Consider the following 18,360-nt stretch of genomic DNA (forward strand, 5'->3'; position numbering starts at 1 on the left):
TTGGCAGCCTTGAGAAGAAGCGGGTGCCATAGCCTTCTCTAGTTCTGCTAATCCCACCTCGGACAAACCCGAGCCACACGTCCTCCTTGAATTCAGGCCCCTGCTTCGGCAGAAACATATCTTCCCTCTCCAGATAGCTTCCATTACGGCTATGTCGCCGCCAGATACCGCTTGTCAAAAACATGGCCAAAATCCAAGTACCAAATTCCCTCCATAATGGTTTTGTCCCCGAGTAGTCCTATTCCATTGAGGGCGCCGTGCGCTTCATTTCAGGTCGTATCCTTTGACATCCATCGCCGCCAGCTGCGGCTGCGTTCAGATCGTGAGCCCAAAAGACCAGTCAGAAACCCTGCAGAACGGAGGATGTTTTGTGGAGATTAGAGAGCTGCTGGTGTAGCGTCCTCCTGATGGCGAATGGCAGCCCGTTGCTCTTTGACGATCCGACTACTGGAGAGAACGGAGGGGCGCGCGGCGAGACAAAGGCAGCCCGCCTCATTAGGAACATGCCATCCTCTCCGCAGTGTAGGGGGTTTGGGGAGGGAAGAGAAAACTTTTTGAACGAGTGCCATGTCTGTACCATTCTGCTATCTGAGGCCCGCCACTGCCAGCTGGCGGCTGAGTCTGCCCACTTGCACTGCCACGGTGATGGTGGTGGCGCTGGTGGAGGAGGAGGCAGCCGAGCCAGTTGGCACGGCAAGCCAGGGGGGTAGGTGTGTTGGGGGGGGGGGGGGGGTGCTGGCATGTGATCTGAGGACCGACACCAACAGCGCTCTGTGTGGTGGCTGCATGTCCACCATAACAACACCCACCTCCTCTCCTCCTCCCCATCTCTATCTCTATGACTTTGGCCTGCCCTCTGTGGTCTCAGTGAGGGAGGATCTCACTGTGATTGTCATTGAATGCGATCTTCTGATATAACACAGAAGCGGCAGATTGGACAGACTTTCAAGAAAGACGATACCAATTTATTTTGTAATGCTGTTTTTAGAAATATTAGCATTGTTTTTGGAAAGAAATAGAATGCTTGCTTTGCAACAACAACAAAAAATATATAGATGTATAATCACATATTAATAAAGACAGAATGCATGAAAGAAATTATTGAATCTATATATAAAGTAATGTTCTAGAAAATAGGAGGAAAAAAAAAGTACCTGTTGGCAACATCTTTTAACAGAACCATTTAAACGATAGCATGTTCCCTTCCGGAAGAATATCTTTGACGCACTGTCCATCGCTAAATGAGTCCCCGTTGTTTGGGTAAGGTGAATTTCATTTATTTACCGACAGTTGATATCATGGGGCAAAGTGTGTACTAAAATAAGTAACGCTCGTTCATCTTTTAATTTCTCATTTATCAATCTTACGTTTTAGTTTTAAACTTGTATCGTCATTTCAATGTTATACTCCGTTCCTCACAAGTCAATTGATGACATCTTTATGATACACATTTAAATTACCCAATATCTCATTAATAAAGAGAATTTAAAAAATGTGCTTTTACTTGTTCACTTGTGTATTGAGAGAATAATAACTAGTTATGTTGGTTATGGTGAGAAACACACTGCATGGACAGGAGAGTAAACGTGGAACAAAACATTGCATATTTTGGTAAATCGTACATGATTACAGAATCATTTACGATCGTACATAATTGTCTCGAGTAGTGTGAACAATATAAATAATCTCAGTAAAAAGTTAGTTGGTTATTCATTCAAATAAACGATTATTAAGTTATGCTTGCAAAACCATTTTGTTTTTTTTAGATCTGTAAAACATCTAGCATGGGGGCCCTCGTGAGGACGTCGTCATCTCTTGCATCCTAGGACTTGAACGCAATGTCCTGCTTTATACTGTCAGGAATTGTCGGCGCCTGCCGTCCTCGCCCATGGACTCACTGCCACCTGCTCTGCCTCCCGGTTGCTTACTGCGCCCACTCTAAGCCAAGGTCACATCGCCAGCTGCATGTGAATACTACATACTTCACATCCAGCAATATTGGGGCCGCCTGGAGCTCTGGCCATGGCCCGGTGTTCTGCAGAGCATTGGCCTACGGAGACAGGCTGGCCATCGTCGACGACAGTGGCCGTCACAGCTACAAGCAACTGTACGGCTGCAGCCAGGGCCTCGCACATCTATTAAGCTCTGCCCTCCTTGGCTTTAGCCACGGTGACCTGCAAGGGAAACGTATTGCCTTCCTGTGTGCCAACGATGTGTCATACACGGTGGCCCAGTGGGCCGTGTGGATGTGTGGAGGCGTGGCTGTCCCACTCTACCACAAGCACCCGGCATCCGAGCTGGAGTACATCATCTCAGACGCCCAGAGCTCCCTGCTGGTGGCTGGCCACCCCTACGCTGGCAAGCTACAGCCTCATGCCGACAAGCTTGGGCTGCCCTGCATTGCCCTCCCCTCTACCGCCGACCTAGGCTCACTAGAGCGGGCTGAGACCCCAGAGATGGAGCTGAATATCACGGACTGGGGCCAGAGACCCGCCATGATCATCTACACTAGTGGCACAACAGGCCGGCCCAAAGGAGTCCTACACACACATAGCAGCATTCAAGCTATGGTAAGAAATTCTTATTTGGGTTGGGTGTTTAACCTGATAGTGTGCTACCCATGTAGCTAACCCTAAACCATGTTCAATTCCAACCTTTTGAACTGTGCTACATGCCGTTCCCTCTTTCTTCGTCCACCCTCTTTTCTTTAGATCTCTCTTCATAATTCCTTTCCATAAAGCCTAAAAGGCCAATAGTTGAAAAAGTAAACTTGTATTGTGTTGCTACAATACAGACTGGGCCTTAAAGTGGTGCACGCATCATATTGCAAACGTCCAGGTTTTGACAAAGTATGCTTTAGAAACATGGTTGGGGATTATTTTGATTTGTTAACCTCCGGTAAACCAGTTTTTAAGGCATACCCATGCCATGCTACAATAGTGACCAAGCTCACCATACCTCAATGCATGGAAGACTTCTATCCCTTTATGATATATTCTTATCTGCTCTTGGCATTATGTCCATGTAGTGTAGTGGTATTGCGTCGGACTCATGACCATGTGGTCGCTGGTTCAAGTCCAACCTCAACATTCTGTGAGAGATGGCATGACATCAAATAATATACCATAATGTCTAAGTATAAGACCAGCACTATACTCGTCATACAGTAGGACCTTCACATGAAAACAAACGTGTCTTTCCATTTTAAATTTGCAAGCCATTTGGGCGATGCTTCAATCCTAAATCTCGCAGTACAATGAGTGAATATGTCCCCAGCTGGAATAGAGGAAACTGACTATCCCTTGGCCTTGTTTACGCAATGCTCTGTGTGTTTAAAGCAAAACAGTGTCGATATGCGATAGCTCGGAATTAACACAGGGCTAAAGTATGGAATGAAGCTAAGCTGACCACTGTATACATACACCCCTCGCTTTATGTTTTAATAATAATGGGGGCTGTTTAGTTACATCACCATATAAATATGGTGTTCAGTTTTGAAAAATACAATCAAAATAATCAAGATGAGTTTAACTAAGTGTGACACAAGGGAAAATGCTGAGCTCATGTTTGTCTCCAATTAGATCTTCTGCTGTCCTCCTTGTGGAATACATTACCATCCAGGCTAATCTAAGGGAAAGCCCATAGGTACATTACATAGTTGTTTCACTTTTTTTTGTTTTTTTGTTTATGATGATCAGGTGCTTTAATGCCTTAGAATTACATTGGCCCATGTATTGCTCAGCTTAGCATGTTTAGGAATGACAAAGATCAAACATAACTAGATTATTAGTGTTTACATTTATTTGTGACCCTGTACCCTTTTACACTCATATTCTTTTCTAAATGTATCTTCTGGTTTAACTGGAAAAGCTTTTAATACTGATTGTCGTTCCTTAACGACAATCTACAACCTTGTATTTAAAAGAGCTGTACAAATGATGTTGAGTTTATTCTTAATGTTGTGTAAGTTATTCTTAAGTCTCTAGCTTCTAGACCATTTATGTCCCAAAGAGTGAAAGAAACTTAAAAGGAACATACAAAGATCTTTATGTCAGTGGTTAAGGAAGATATTTGAGAAAAAAGTTGTTTCCCTTTGTTCTCATCTTCCGTATGCAAGGCTTAATGTTAACCTGGCTATGTCCATCCTACTATCGGGTTGGTATTGATATCACAGTTTTTATCACGTCTTGTTGATCAAATATTTTTGCCGTTATTTGCCATTTGTGAAGTCTCAGGAAAATTCAGATGATTAAGGCCCGATCCTATTTCTACCCCTTACCCCTTCCCCTTACCCCTCCCCCCTTAGAAATGAGATTGGGACTAAATCCTCTCCCTCTACTCCCCCTCAGGTCCAGGGCATGGTCTCAGCGTGGGCGTGGTCCAAGGATGACGTCATCCTACACACCTTGCCCTTGCACCACGTGCATGGCATTGTGAACAAGCTGCTGTGCCCACTGTGGGTTGGAGCCACCTGCATCATGCTGCCAGACTTCCAGCCACACAAGGTTCATTCCTCCAGTCTAACTTCTCTTCTGTCCAATCTCTCCATCTCTCATCCTCTCGCTGCTTCACTGCTGCTGTCTCTGCCCATCTTTCATTAACTTTAATTAGGGTGGGAGAGGGTCATTAATTGTTTTGTATGTATTTCCTATGATTAGTGTACATCAGTTAACAGTCCCAGGACCGGGAAGAATTAAGAACATGACAAGTATTGCAACAACACAGAAGAATAAATCTGAATTTTATTGACAAAGCAATATCCAAAATATCTAACATAAATGGATATCCCTCTATCAGAAGTCCCTCCCTCTCTCAACTTTTGGGATAAGTATAAAATCAAATTATAATTGAAAGTAAGGTAAGAGACGGTCAATGTTAGGTTAGTAATTTTCAGGTATTGGATAATAAAACAATTTTTATATTATGGTATAGATGGATTTCTGGGCAGCATCACAACAGATGGGTGGATGCAACCATAGACAACAGTTAAACAACCACCACGATGGCGAGGATTTATTGTGCCATTAACTGTGGCAATCTCAAAAAACATGGATAAAAAATGTTTACATACCATGGTGTATACTCTTTAAAATCAGAAAAGTTATGGATCCAAGTCTTTATAAGGCCAGATTCGAGTCGTAATCGAATGATTTGTATGCATGTAGGTTTCTCAAATAGATACACCAGGCTTCTCTATCATTACATTACATTTATTTGCTTTTATCCAAGGCGAAGTACCATAAATGCATTCGAAGATACAACCTGAAAAGAAGAATAAGATAGAGAATTATTATATTATTTACTCATTCCTTTGTCTATTATTATTATAATTATTACTATCAGATATATTTCTTTCATGAGCGAAGATGCAGTCTGAACAGATGAGTTTTCATTCTTCGACGGAAGATTGGTTGTGTTTCAGCTGTCCTGATGTCAGTGGGGAGCTTGTTCCAGGACATCAAACAATCAAGATTTTGTTGAGTGGCAGCTGGGGTCCCCATGTAGTGAGGGAGTGGCAAGCCGTTTGGCATTCATAGAGAGAAGTGGGTGGGCTGGGGTGTATGGTTTGACCATGTCTTTGATGTAGGATGGGCCGTAACCATTCACAGCACAGTAGGCAAATACCACAATTGGGCCCTCTCAGTTGGGTGGCCTGCCTTGAATCCAGACTGGTAAGGGTGGAGTACCGGTAGATTCTTCCAATAGAATTATACAGAAATTGAAAATGAAGTGTTTTGGAAATATATGGTTGAAGAAAGGAAGGTCAGTACATTTTGCATCAGGGGGGTTGAGTGTGGGTTTCTTGAAAATAAGGTTTACTCTTGCTGCTTTAGCCTCTCCAACACCCCCTCCCCTAAACTTCTGAATTTACTAAAACAGTGATCGAATCTCAAGGGTAGAAACAATCAACAAGAAATTTATTTTAAAACCAAAAATCTGTTAGTTTTTTACATCCAAATTGCATTTGATTGCATTTAATCAATTGCATTATCCAATGCCTGGGCACCATCTTGCGAACGATCACTGTGTTTACAATAAATGTATAGTAACTAAGAGAGGGTTTTTGCTGGGTGTCCTTTAATTCTATTCAACTGGATGGGGTCGGAAGGGCGGGTTGTTGTTCTGCGCTGGGAAGTACCCAGTGATGGAGTGGTGAAAGTTTAAGGCAATTAATAATTATATATAGGCCAGGAGGTGTGAGTAGGTTGCTGGGGAAAGGAGGAGCATATGTATTTTTCAATTCCACTTAAAGGGGACATATTATGCAAACTACAAAAAAAAAACGGGGATTTCGGGTGTTGTTTTAGGTCTCTGGTGCTGCCACACGTTGAACGTTTGGTTGATTATGCTGTTGAGAAAGTATTAGTGAACTGGACGATATATTTTCAATGAAATTCTAGTTGATGACTCTTCGTAGTGACTCCTCGTCCACAAGGAGTTGCCTCCCACCTTCACTTAGGTACACAAGCTCCCTTACCACGACAACGTAACATTCACACAGTCGTTTTTTCAGCTTAACAGCCTAACCCTAACACTAAATAATGCACTAATTAAAAATAACTAGCTGTATGTGACGAAGTAAAACATAATTCGACGATTTGGCGAGGGGCAGTCGAGCCATAGGCACTAACCTACCTAAACACACAGGACAACGGGGAATAACTCTGGCAAAAGAAACATGCCAATAGGTTCTAGCAGGGGCAACTGCATAGGCATGTGCAACTGAGTCCATATCTGAAGTACTTGCACCTTCCAGTAAAGTCCTTGGTGCACCCATATTTGGTCAACTTCCAACAACTATACGCAATAGGTGGAAGTGGATTCCAGAAAACTTTCCAAACCTCGTCCTGTTCCACCCATCCCCCTATGGACTGGCTCGGCATTTGTGGATGTCACTTCGATGCCTCTCCCCACACGTATCCAGCCTCATAAGCATGTTTGGCATGCTCTTTGAGTGCTGCTTGAGTTGATGGGACCAATTTATTGTGTCTTTTGCTTTCTGGCTAAGAGATTAAGTCTGGCCTCGTTCACAGCTGTGACATCGCTGTACCTGTCATACATTAGCACAGCAAATCTCGCCAAAGCTCGACAGGTCACTATCCGCCACTGCAGAGGGACATTCGCAGAGTCTAGCAAATGTGTTTGAGACCTCATCACACACATTCCATGTTTTCCAGGAAGACATTGATTTGCCATGAAAGGATGACACAGTGTCCACTGAAGGCATGGAAGAAAAGGACACCACTTGTTTTCTCTGGTCCTATGGCTGAAACCACCTTCTGTGTTAGGATCCATCTTGTCTTCTCTCCTTTGCCAAAAGCCACCAACATTTTCTCAAAGCCAAGTGGCATCAAATAGGGCATAACAGTACGATCGTGCTCTGTTGAAGCTCGTCTGAATGAGTTTTTCCTTGGTGTCCTGCTGTCTCTAAGAAAAAGTACTAAGAAAAACCACCACTATTACCCATCAACTCAACTAAGTACCTTGTAGTTGTAACTGTTTTAGGTTGGTAATAACTCAGATATAATTGTGTACTTCCTAGGAAAGTAGGCAACCAATTCTTAGAAACACCTCTTCCATTGCCAATCAATTCAAGTTACAATTCTAGTTACCCAAGGTTTCTGTTGGTAACAGCCGAAGTTTAATTATATACTATCTAGAACTGAACATGGTACTTTCCAATAAATTACTTTTTCTTACAGAGTTAATGTGCATAGCTAAACCCATTTCTAAAGGTTTTATTCAATTTACCTTAGAAACGATGGAATTGTTTTTATTTAAGTTGAACAATTACAGCAATAACCAGTGGTTTGTAGTCCTCGGCCCTTCTAGCAGGCAAGCAAATTTCTACTGACATGACTTCAAACGCGTAATTTGTCCTCAGGTCAGGAGAAATGAAAGGAGGATAGCTGGGCCAAGGGAAGACTGGGTTAGACTGAGGAAGAAATAACTTTTTTTTATTTTATAATAGCGATTTTATAATAATAGAACGCCGGTTCTGTATCGGTGAAGTATCCCTTTAACGGTAGAGCCACTTGGTCTTCTGAATGTGTAAATAAGTTCAGCATAAAAAAGGAAGAGTGTAAAGGAACATGGAATAAATGAGACGAGACTTCACCAAAGTATCAGTGGGATTGCTGTTTAATGTAATGAGTAAGGTCGACGCCTTCTTAATCGAGCATTAGGGAAAGGAGCTATAATGGATGATACCATAGATAGACTGGATGGATAATACAAACTCAATAACAATTTAACACAATGCATAATTGAATGTAATCCTTCATTCTGTGATACGCTCTGCACATATCCATATGCACAGATCAAAAATCGTCTATCTTATTTAGCCTTTATTGTGAGTCAGGGCAATTTAAATACTAGTTATGTTAAAGCAGGACTAACATACATTTTCTATGTCTGAAAAAAATGGTGGAACGTGTTGTGGTTCTTACAATCTCCAGTGAACTTATGAATGCTATCGACAAAATTATTAAGTACCTCAAAAGGCCAAAAAAATCGAATGGGAAGAATTCCCTTCCGTCGGTTGATTCATCTATTCAACAGATAATGAAAGAACGCGTCCTTGCGCTCAAGGCTTGTTTAAAGAGTCATACAAATACAGGCTTAGCCCTATACAAGAACTACGTACGTCTAAAGCAACATATTATTTTACGCTAATAACAGAGGCTAAGGGTAACAACTAATTTATCTGGAAACAACTTTACTTAACAGCTTAATAAAATCACAGAAAGCTCAAAGCATCTGCAAGAACTCAAAATAGAGATCAAACCCTCTCAGACAATGGAACAATTGTGCAGCCACTCAATGACTATGAGTGCCTGAAATTTAGGTTTAATGCTGTATGCTCATCTTAAATTTGACACGCATGTAAAGAAAATTAGCAAAACTGAACTTATTTACTTAATCAGAGAATGTTTGAAGCAGCTAAAATATATGTACATGCAATTATCCTCTCGCACCTCGGCTACTGTGTGAATGCATGGTCACAGGCAAGTCCTTCTGTAGTCAAACCTCTGGAGAGACTCTCCAACCGCGCATTAAAGACCTTTAGATAAGAGGCCGATAAGATCCCACCACTGCGACGTCCTAGGGGACTTGAACATGCTCAGCCTTGACAATTACATAGCTCTATCTAACATCAACCTAATTCATAAATGTTTACATGTTCAGGCCCCGCAGGCTCTCTGTGACTTGATCCAAGCGATGCAGGCCGCAGGGCGGTCCAATAGAGGTGCTGCTGCAGGGAACTGTAAGGTAGTTAATACATGGAATAGCATCCGCACCGAGCTCAAGGCAATTCATGGTCATAAACAATTCAAGGGCTAACTGAAGGAGCTGGATTGTGCACAATCCACATGACTTGTATCTGTCCCTATCAAATAAACAATAACCAACTAAATAAACATTCACACAGACCCACACCGGCACACACATCACCCCACACACACAAAAGTCCTCCCAAACACGTATACCAAACGCATACTTCCACCTCCCCCCCCCCCCCCCCCCCCGGTGGTTCCTGGGCTGTCAGCCAGGCCGTGTGGGGCGCCTGATGGATGGCCCTGTGGTGGCTCGCTATCTGATCGGCGTGACGCTCCACTGCAGCTTAAGGAGCTGATCAATCGATGAGCCGACAGTGAGCAATGAGACCACTTGTTCAGTCCAGGGGGGGGGGGGGGGGGGGGTTGTGTGTATGTGTGTGTGTTTGCGTCAGTCTTTTCGGGGGGGAAAGGTTGCTGAAGGTATTAAGCAAGGGAGATGGGGGGAGTGTGTGTGTGTGTGTGTGTGTGTCTGTGGGGTCACATGAGCAGAGAGTTTCTTCGACTGGCTAGGTCATTTATGTGCTGGTGTCTGTTTGTGTGTGTCGTATATTGTGCAGTTCTGTCTGGCACACGGGGGGCTTTTATCGAACCAAGGACTTGTGTGATGGTGTCGCTGGTTGTCACGACGATAAAGGTTTGATTGAAGGTTTAGCGCTGGCTTCCTGACAAGGTGTCCGTCAACGGTGTGCTCTGCTGAAGAGCTCCCATGGCAGCCCTCCTACCGCTCCCCTCGTGACCTTGTTTAAAAAAGAAACATGAACAAAACGCAGAGCGAGGCTTGGTGCCCCCGGGAGCTGGGCTTCTCCCGGTCCTTGTGAAGTTACAGCGCGGTGATGAGCTGATCGATAGACCGGCTCAGGAGTGGACTCTCTCATTGATTTCTGCTTCTCCCCTCCCAACTGCCTCTTCCCCCTCTGCTCCATCATAAGGGGGAGGGGTTTCAATGGGCTGTGAATTGCTGTGGAGGCTGGCTGATCTAAGGTCAGAAAGGTGTTTGGAACCTCTTTATCTTTAGAAGAGGTGATAGAGGTGAGATTCAGTGGCCCACCAACGTTCATCTCTGATGGCACTTATTGTACAGCAATAAAATGCCTAGTGCTTCCTAGATATGAAAGCTCTTCTATTGTGGGTATATTTATTCCATTTCTATGTATACTGTAGGTGAGGGATTTTGTTTGTTCAAGGTCATCACCTGTTTTCTTCAGGCTTATGTTCAGTCCTATTTGTTGGGCAAATCTGTTGACACAGGATGTTTTTTCTTGCATATGTTGGTGGGTATGGGAAACCAGTGCCAAGTCGTCGGCAAAGTCTAGGTCTTCAAGTGTTGTAAATAGTGTCCATCTGATGCCTCTAGGTTGATCTTTGCATCACCCAGTCTATGACGGTATTGAAGAGTAATGCTGACATCAGCGCACCGTTAATTACCATGCTCTAAATAACAGCCACTGTTCTTTCATTTTTGTTCCTGTTAGATATACCCAGCAGTTGTTCCTGAGTTTCATGGCCTGGGCTATATGCAAAACAAGGATATTTTGAGCGTTGGTGAGTTGGTCTGTGTGCATTAACTTACCTGCGTTTGTGTGGTCAAGCTCTCTTTTTCCTCAAGTCCAAGAGGGTGACTGCACCGCAAAGCTAATAAAAACCAAAGAAATTGCTTAATATGACCCTTTCAATACCTAGCTAAACAAACACCAACAGGACTTATGACCCTGCAATCTCCCACACCCGGACCAATTGTATCTTATGATCGTCTCCCTTAGCTACAAAACCTGTGAGCTAGCAAGTTAGCCAAGGCCTACAGCTGACCAACAAAACCCTTTGAACATTTAAACAGGTAGCAAGTTAGCCGAGGCCTACAGAAAGACATTTTCACACAATATAAACTTGCAAGTTATCCAAGGTCTACAGCTGACTAATCAAGAAATTTGAATGCTAGAATGTAAGGTATCTTTAGCATCAGGTGTACGCTTAGCTGCAACCAATAACTACGCACTTGGACATTCAGCAGTAGGTACCTTGTTTGTGTTAAACAGAAGAAATCCGCAGAAGCAAATTAGATAAAGCAACAATTAATTAATTAATAAAGCAAATTAACAGGTTGTGATCCTGATTCTACAGTGCCCAATTGTTCAAAATGTCTATCTGTATCACAATGTTCCGTATCTGGAAATCCTGTTTTTGCTATCTGGGAACAGGTAATCCCTTATACTATTGAGCCAGTTTTTAAGAGCAACATTGGATTGGATCACCTTGATACAGATAAAAACGTTTCAGGGATTACCAAATCCGAATTACCATTCCGGATAACCAGTACTCTAAATGGGACTAGCCTACGTATCAAAATGTAGCCTACTGGCTATTTAAAGAACAACGAGTAGAATAGTAATTGTTGTGCTTTTTAATCTAGGTGTTATTTGATTAGACAGAAAAGGGCACAATAAAACTCGCGAAATATTCCCTTCCATTTCCTATATCATATATTTAAAAAAAAGACGGCATAACAGGTATCACAAATCAAATTAACGTCCAATGCGTACTATTTTCAAATCAAGTGTAGAATATAAATAAATGTGTATCTATATATATATATTTAGATATTTGTACAATAAATGTTTTCATTGCACCAATTTTGTTCGAAACAAAGTTATCCCAATCCTATTAAAACTTTTTGAACACATACGGAAGGTTTGATCCAGATCTAAACCAAGATTGGATTGCATGATCTAATCCGAATTCAGAATAATTATTTTTCCTTTGAACAACCTTTTTTCAAGATTTGATCCAATCCGCTCTAATTCAATCAGATTACTTTTGACCAACAGAGCCCAAATTGTAAAGCTCCAGCAATGAACTATGCCCCAACCAGGAAGTAGTCCCCTGTTAAATGAGGAAACGGACATTTTAAAACATTTATTTAAAGCGCTGATACTTCATTTCATCCTCCTTTTGAAGTCCACATGAGAGCGATTTGCCTTCGCACCGACTTCAACAACGTCTTCTCAACATGGGAATAGCAAAACCAAACTCCACCGCCCTAGCCGCGAGGTCGGACTTCTACTTCCGTGATTTCTTGACGTAACAAAATCAAGGAACTAAACGCCTCCAAACGGACTGTTTCAGACAGTTCAGGAGATGTGTGTTCTTTGGAGGAGAGTAACTCCCCCTGGCATGGACAGCGTATTTCAGCAGACCTTATACATGGATAAAAAAGCTTAACACACACTAACACACTAACGAAAGGGGGAAAGCATAATCTTACCCCTTTAAAAATACGCTGTGACAAGCAGAGAGCTACACGCCACTCCTAAACTTCCTATGTTAGGAGGATATAAAACTATGAAGAGTAGAAGTTACAGTAGGATGGAAGAGGGGCCTACGTGATGTCTTCAGAGTAAGTTGATAACTGGATATTGGTAGTTCTTTACATTAGGATTTAGCCAGTAAGACTATCCCGTGGAGGGTGGTGGCTAATTCATGATCATCTCTTCTTTACGATGTAGAACCCAGCAGAACAGGGAAGCTGACTCATTTCTTGATCTGGAGGTTGTCTAGCTCCTGGTATTATTTCAGGAAATCCTGCATTGGAGAAGGCCAGTTTCTCCAATTGGGGGTGTTGTCCAGCTCCTGCCCAGTGTAGGTCTGTTCAGGATTCAGTGAGCAGCTCTGGTGTGTGTGAGTGGTCCATTCCCCAGGTACAACAGTTCTGTGATGGACATAAATTGCCTTCCTGCCTCTTAGAAGCGGCTCACTGGAGGCCTGTGTGTGTGTGTGTGTGTGTGTGTGTGTGTGTGTGTGTGTGTGTGTGTGTGTGTGTGTGTGTGTGTGTGTGTGTGTGTGTGTGTGTGTGTGTGTGTGTGTGTGTGTGTGTGTGTGCATATGCCAATGTGAGTGTGTGGGCACGTGTTCATGCGCTTTTGTATGGGTGTACACGTGCATTGTGTGTTTAGGTTTTTCCGAGAGAGAACGGGAGACAAAGATAGACAACAGAGAGAAAAGATGTCATGGAGAGGGGGTTAGTGAACAAGGGAGAGATCAGAGATGGAGAGAGTGGAGATGAAGGTTTAAAAAAACAAAGAGAATTTGAGGTGAAGGAAGAAATTGCATTTGCGTGCAAGGGTTGTCAGCAAGTGTGTCTTTTTGTGTTTATTAAGGAACCACATTGCACATCACCTCCCTGTCTGATTATTAATTGGCCGATGGGACATGAAATTTGGGCTCATTTGCATAATATAGATTCAGGCTCATCCATTCTGTCACGTCACCCTCTCCCATCGAGCTACCCAGCATGCATAGCAGCAGCCGTGATGTATTTCCAATACAAATCACATTTTGAAACTTCATTAGTCGATCCCTTGTGCCCCTTACTCTCCCCCTCCCTCTTCCTCTTTTTTATTTCAGTCTCTCTCACTTTTCTTCCCCCTTTTTCCTCACTCGCTATTTTTCTTTCAGATTCCAACCCAATCATTACCTCATCTTTTTTACAACTTTCCTTCTCTCTCTCTCTCACTGTCTTTCATTCTACTCAAAAGGAAAGCGTTATTGCCTTTCTGACCCTGCCAACATGTATTGACATAATTTACATAAAGCAGATGATGAATAATTAAACAAAGGAGAATGTTATAGTACTAATACATTAAAAACTACAAAACAGCCAAAAGTCTATAAAAAAAAGTATACCTTCATTATGAAGGTATACAAGATATATCTATGAATATATTCAGCTTTTTATGTAAAGGGTTGAACAATATGCAATAGTGATAAAACTTTGATTGTATTTATCTTGTACTGGACATTTTGGGAGTCAGAGCAGCAGAAGTACAGGATGGTAAAATATTGAATATGAAATGTATACATATATACACAGATGTATACAAAGAAAACACAAATATACGACAAATATATCAAGATAAAATAAGAAATTATATTAATATTTATAAAATGATAATATGTGATATGTAGAAAAGAACCATCATAATACTTATGGTAGAATAATCTCTCAAACATAGTCTCTCACTCTGTCTTTCTCTCCAGGTTTGGGAGAGGCTATTGAGCTCTGAGGCGCCAAGGGTAAACGTCTTTATGGCCGTTCCCACTGTCTACTCCAAGCTGATCCTCCACTACAAGCAGCATCTGACACAGCCCAACGTCAGGGACTACATCAGGGCTGTTTGTCAGGAACGCATCAGGTGGGATACTGGGGGATACGGGGTAGGAGACTAGGGGGTAGGGGACCAAGAGAGGTGTGTGTGTGTGTGTGTGTGTGTGTGTGTGTGTGTGTGTGTGTGTGTGTGTGTGTGTGTGTGTGTGTGTGTGTGTGTGTGTGTGTGTGTGTGTGTGTGTGTGTGTGTGTGTGTGTGTGAAAGAGAGTTTCTTGAGATGTGTGTCTGTGCTTTATTCCTGGCCTGTTGTATTCCCCTGTTTGTATGTGTAGGCTGATGGTTTCCGGTTCTGCCGCTCTGCCCATACCGGTTCTCCAGAGCTGGGAGCAGATCAGCGGGCACACCCTGCTGGAGCGCTATGGAATGACGGAGGTCGGCATGGCTCTGTCTAACCCCCTGCTGGGTCCCCGTACACCAGGTACACACCCTGTCTAACCCCCTGCTGGGTCCCCCTACACCAGGTACATACACCCTGTCTAACCCCCTGCTGGGTCCCCGTACACCAGGTACACACCCTGTCTAACCCCCTGCTGGGTCCTCATACACCAGGTACACACACCCTGTCTGACCCCCTGCTGGGTCCTCATACACCAGGTACACACCCTGTCTAACCCCCTGCTGGGTCCCCGTACACCAGGTACACACCCTGTCTAACCCCCTGCTGGGTCCCCGTACACCAGGTACATACACCCTGTCTAACCCCCTGCTGGGTCCCCCTACACCAGGTACACACCCTGTCTAACCCCCTGCTGGGTCCCCCTACACCAGGTACACACCCTGCCTAACCCCCTGCTGGGTCCCCGTACACCAGGTACACACCCTGTCTAACCCCCTGCTGGGTCCTCATACACCAGGTACACACCCTGCCTAACCCCCTGCTGGGTCCTCATACACCAGGTACACACCCTGTCTGACCCCCTGCTGGGTCCTCATACACCAGGTACACACACCCTGTCTGACCCCCTGCTGGGTCATCTCAAACACTCACAGACAGACATTTTAGAAGTGACTTAGAATCTTCAACGATTCAAATCTTAAATTGTGTGTGTGTTAAGGTGCGTTCACACCAAAAGAAAAGCACATCTTTGGTACGGCGGTATTACATACAATGCAAGTCAATGCAAAGACGCGAATATACACATATTTCTCGCAATGCATCACCAGCGCCGCATGGCCCTAATGACGTGAATGGTGCAACATTTGCGTGATTCTACCTGCACAAACATGCAAATTTGCCTCATACACATGTTCAATTAAGTTCAAATATTTCAACCTCTGCCCGAGATTCCTGTGAGGGTGTTTCATTATCCATATGTGAAGGCCCTCAACATCTGGGAACGCTTCACGTCAACCCATCAGTTGAGGTAGAGGCAGCCATCATAAGGATTGCCAAATATGGGATGACCGAATTATTGTTCATTCGTTTGGACGTTGAATATTCAAATAGAAATTACAGGTTATTAATGGACTGGGTTGTTCTGACTTCGGTTATCATTGATTTGGTGAAAATGGTTCATGATTAACATCGTCTTTTACAGTGTTGTAGAGTTCAGGAAAAGCTTCGTTAAAGCTGGCCTTTGAACCACTGAAGAGGGGCATTTTACAGTGTAATAAAATCCAAAGGCGTAATAAAATACAACAGGCTAAAATGCAGTGTTAAAGCTTTACTCCGTTTTAACTGTCATTTTTAATCGATACATGTCGACAGTGAGGGAGGTTTTTTTTGACCCCTTTGGCCGTCCATACACTTACTTACTCCTACTTCCGCTCAGTTGTATGGATGTTCCCACTGCAGCCACAAGGTGTGTGTGTGTGTGTGTGTGTGTGTGTGTGTGTGTGTGTGTGTGTGTGTGTGTGTGTGTGTGTGTGTGTGTGTGTGTGTGTGTGTGTGTGTGTGTGTGTGTGTGTGTGTGTGTGTGTGTGTCTCCATGCTGACCAGGGCTGTACATTTCTGGCCGGGTGGTCGATATGCACTAGTTTGATCAAACCATCATTGGTTGTACAATTGCTGGTTTTGCTTTACAAAGGGTATAAGCGCTACTGAATCAATTAATTTCAGGGGCAGGAAGGAAATATGCAGAACAACTATAAGACTTACAAGACAGGGGGTCAAAACAACCCCGTTTCCAGAACTGAACCCGCACAACCTAATGGAGACTGATTCGTTACCTTCCTGAACATTTACTCTGTTCCTTACTAAGTGATACCACGTCAGAGAGGTTGTCAGTGTGGTTGCATTTAGTTAAAAAAGGAAGACGATAAAAAATAATGGGAGCATATCATTTAACATTTTAATTGTGTGCAATGCCCAACTTTCATTTTGAAAACTCAAAAGCCTTGAGTTTAAATGAGTATAAATATATCAGAATTTGCACCATGGTGTACATAGCAGTGCCATCCATTGGGACACATTATATTAAACACAGAACAAGATCTAAATCAAATCTTCCGATCTGTGTTGTCCTTCTAATATGCAATGCTGCCCGATGCGGCACTCTGTGGCTTGTCTGGTGTGCCACCCACTTTTCAATGAAACTCGTATTTTAAGCATTAACCAAGTCGGACTCAGACCAAGAGTAGATCTGAAACACACTGGCTTCCTCCAAACAGTGTTAACGTTATATTTAGGCTAACAGGTTGAGCAGAATGCAATGTGGCTGACTAAGTTAATCCTATTGACTATTCGATTGTCCAAAGAGTTTGTCAAATTTCAGTGAACAAAGATTCCTTTGGTTGACTACAGCAATAAATAAGTAAGTCGCTATGGCAGAGAAAAGTCAAGCTATGGCCCTGGAATTGATTATTCTGCAGTTTTTGATGATTTAGGGAAAAGGGTCTGTTTTTATCTGATGTCTGGCTTTATTTACTTTTAGAACAATTTGAGATGCAAATGGCGATACTCTAGAAGACACTTATTCAATCACCTTGTTGGCAGAAATATATATTTTATATATTATATAATTATTATATTATATATTTTCAATTTGTTTACCATGCCAGCCACCAAGTTAACATGTTAAAATACGTAATATTATTCAGTTGGGGTAGCCAATTTTATTTAAAGGACTCATTTTCATAATTTCCTTTTCTGCCGTTATTAAGCAGTGCGTGGACACTGTTTTATTTTTTAAGCCTGGGAGCGGCTGATATTTGGTGGGTGGTGTAGTGGGGATGGTGATGGAGGAGATGTGTAGGGAATTGGAGGACTAGGATGATATACAGTGCCAATCAGAGTTGGAGCGTTGTGAATCAATAGAAAGCAGTAGAGACACTGTTTAATCAGAACCATTATTTGCTGAGCACTGGCTTGTGAAATTAGCCTTAAGGCAGACACACCGTCGCATACACACATTGACTCAGGCCGTTGGGCCTGCTGTCTGTCCTTTGTATCTTACCCTTTATTACTTATTATTAATAATATTATTATTATTACATCAGTCACACACATTTGCACACATGCATTCACAGACATTTATATTCACATAGTTATACTTATATACTATACTTATACTTAATACACATATCTGACACAGACAGCAGACTTGGTCAATACCAGGTTAAACAAGTCATAGCTTTTTCGCCATGATTAAGGTGGGCTAAGCTACAAAGCTCAAAGTCAACGCCAGAAAGCATCTCTTCTGAACTTCCTGAAACAGCGTGTTTGCAGTCAGCCTGCAGTCTTGCGATATGATGATATTAGAATGTGAATGATAATATGTCTGATCAATCTGCCTTGACAGAGATCGTCTGTTTGTTAAAGTACTATGGCTCGTCCAAACATCCAAAGTTGTTTTCTCAGCCAAATCTTGAATCAGAATTTCTTCATCAAGGGTTATTACTTTCAATAGGTTAAGGTTAAG

At 42.7% G+C, this 18,360-nt stretch overlaps 1 protein-coding gene across 1 annotated transcript in view; it reads left to right on the plus strand.

The window, feature by feature from the left end:
* The first annotated feature begins 1,178 nt into the window (after nucleotides 1–1,178).
* The window catches only part of acsf3 (acyl-CoA synthetase family member 3), a 34,816-nt gene continuing 17,634 nt past the window's right edge, over nucleotides 1,179–18,360 (plus strand). Inside the window, exons 1-5 of the mRNA XM_056608308.1 lie at nucleotides 1,179–1,260; nucleotides 1,767–2,570; nucleotides 4,350–4,505; nucleotides 14,373–14,527; nucleotides 14,773–14,918. Coding sequence (XP_056464283.1) covers nucleotides 1,839–2,570; nucleotides 4,350–4,505; nucleotides 14,373–14,527; nucleotides 14,773–14,918 — 1,189 coding nt within the window. The 5' untranslated portion in view covers nucleotides 1,179–1,260; nucleotides 1,767–1,838. The remainder of the gene's footprint in view (nucleotides 1,261–1,766; nucleotides 2,571–4,349; nucleotides 4,506–14,372; nucleotides 14,528–14,772; nucleotides 14,919–18,360) is intronic.

This window comes from Gadus chalcogrammus, chromosome 14 (assembly GCF_026213295.1).
Source record: "Gadus chalcogrammus isolate NIFS_2021 chromosome 14, NIFS_Gcha_1.0, whole genome shotgun sequence".
In the NCBI taxonomy this organism is placed as follows: Eukaryota; Metazoa; Chordata; class Actinopteri; order Gadiformes; family Gadidae; genus Gadus; species Gadus chalcogrammus.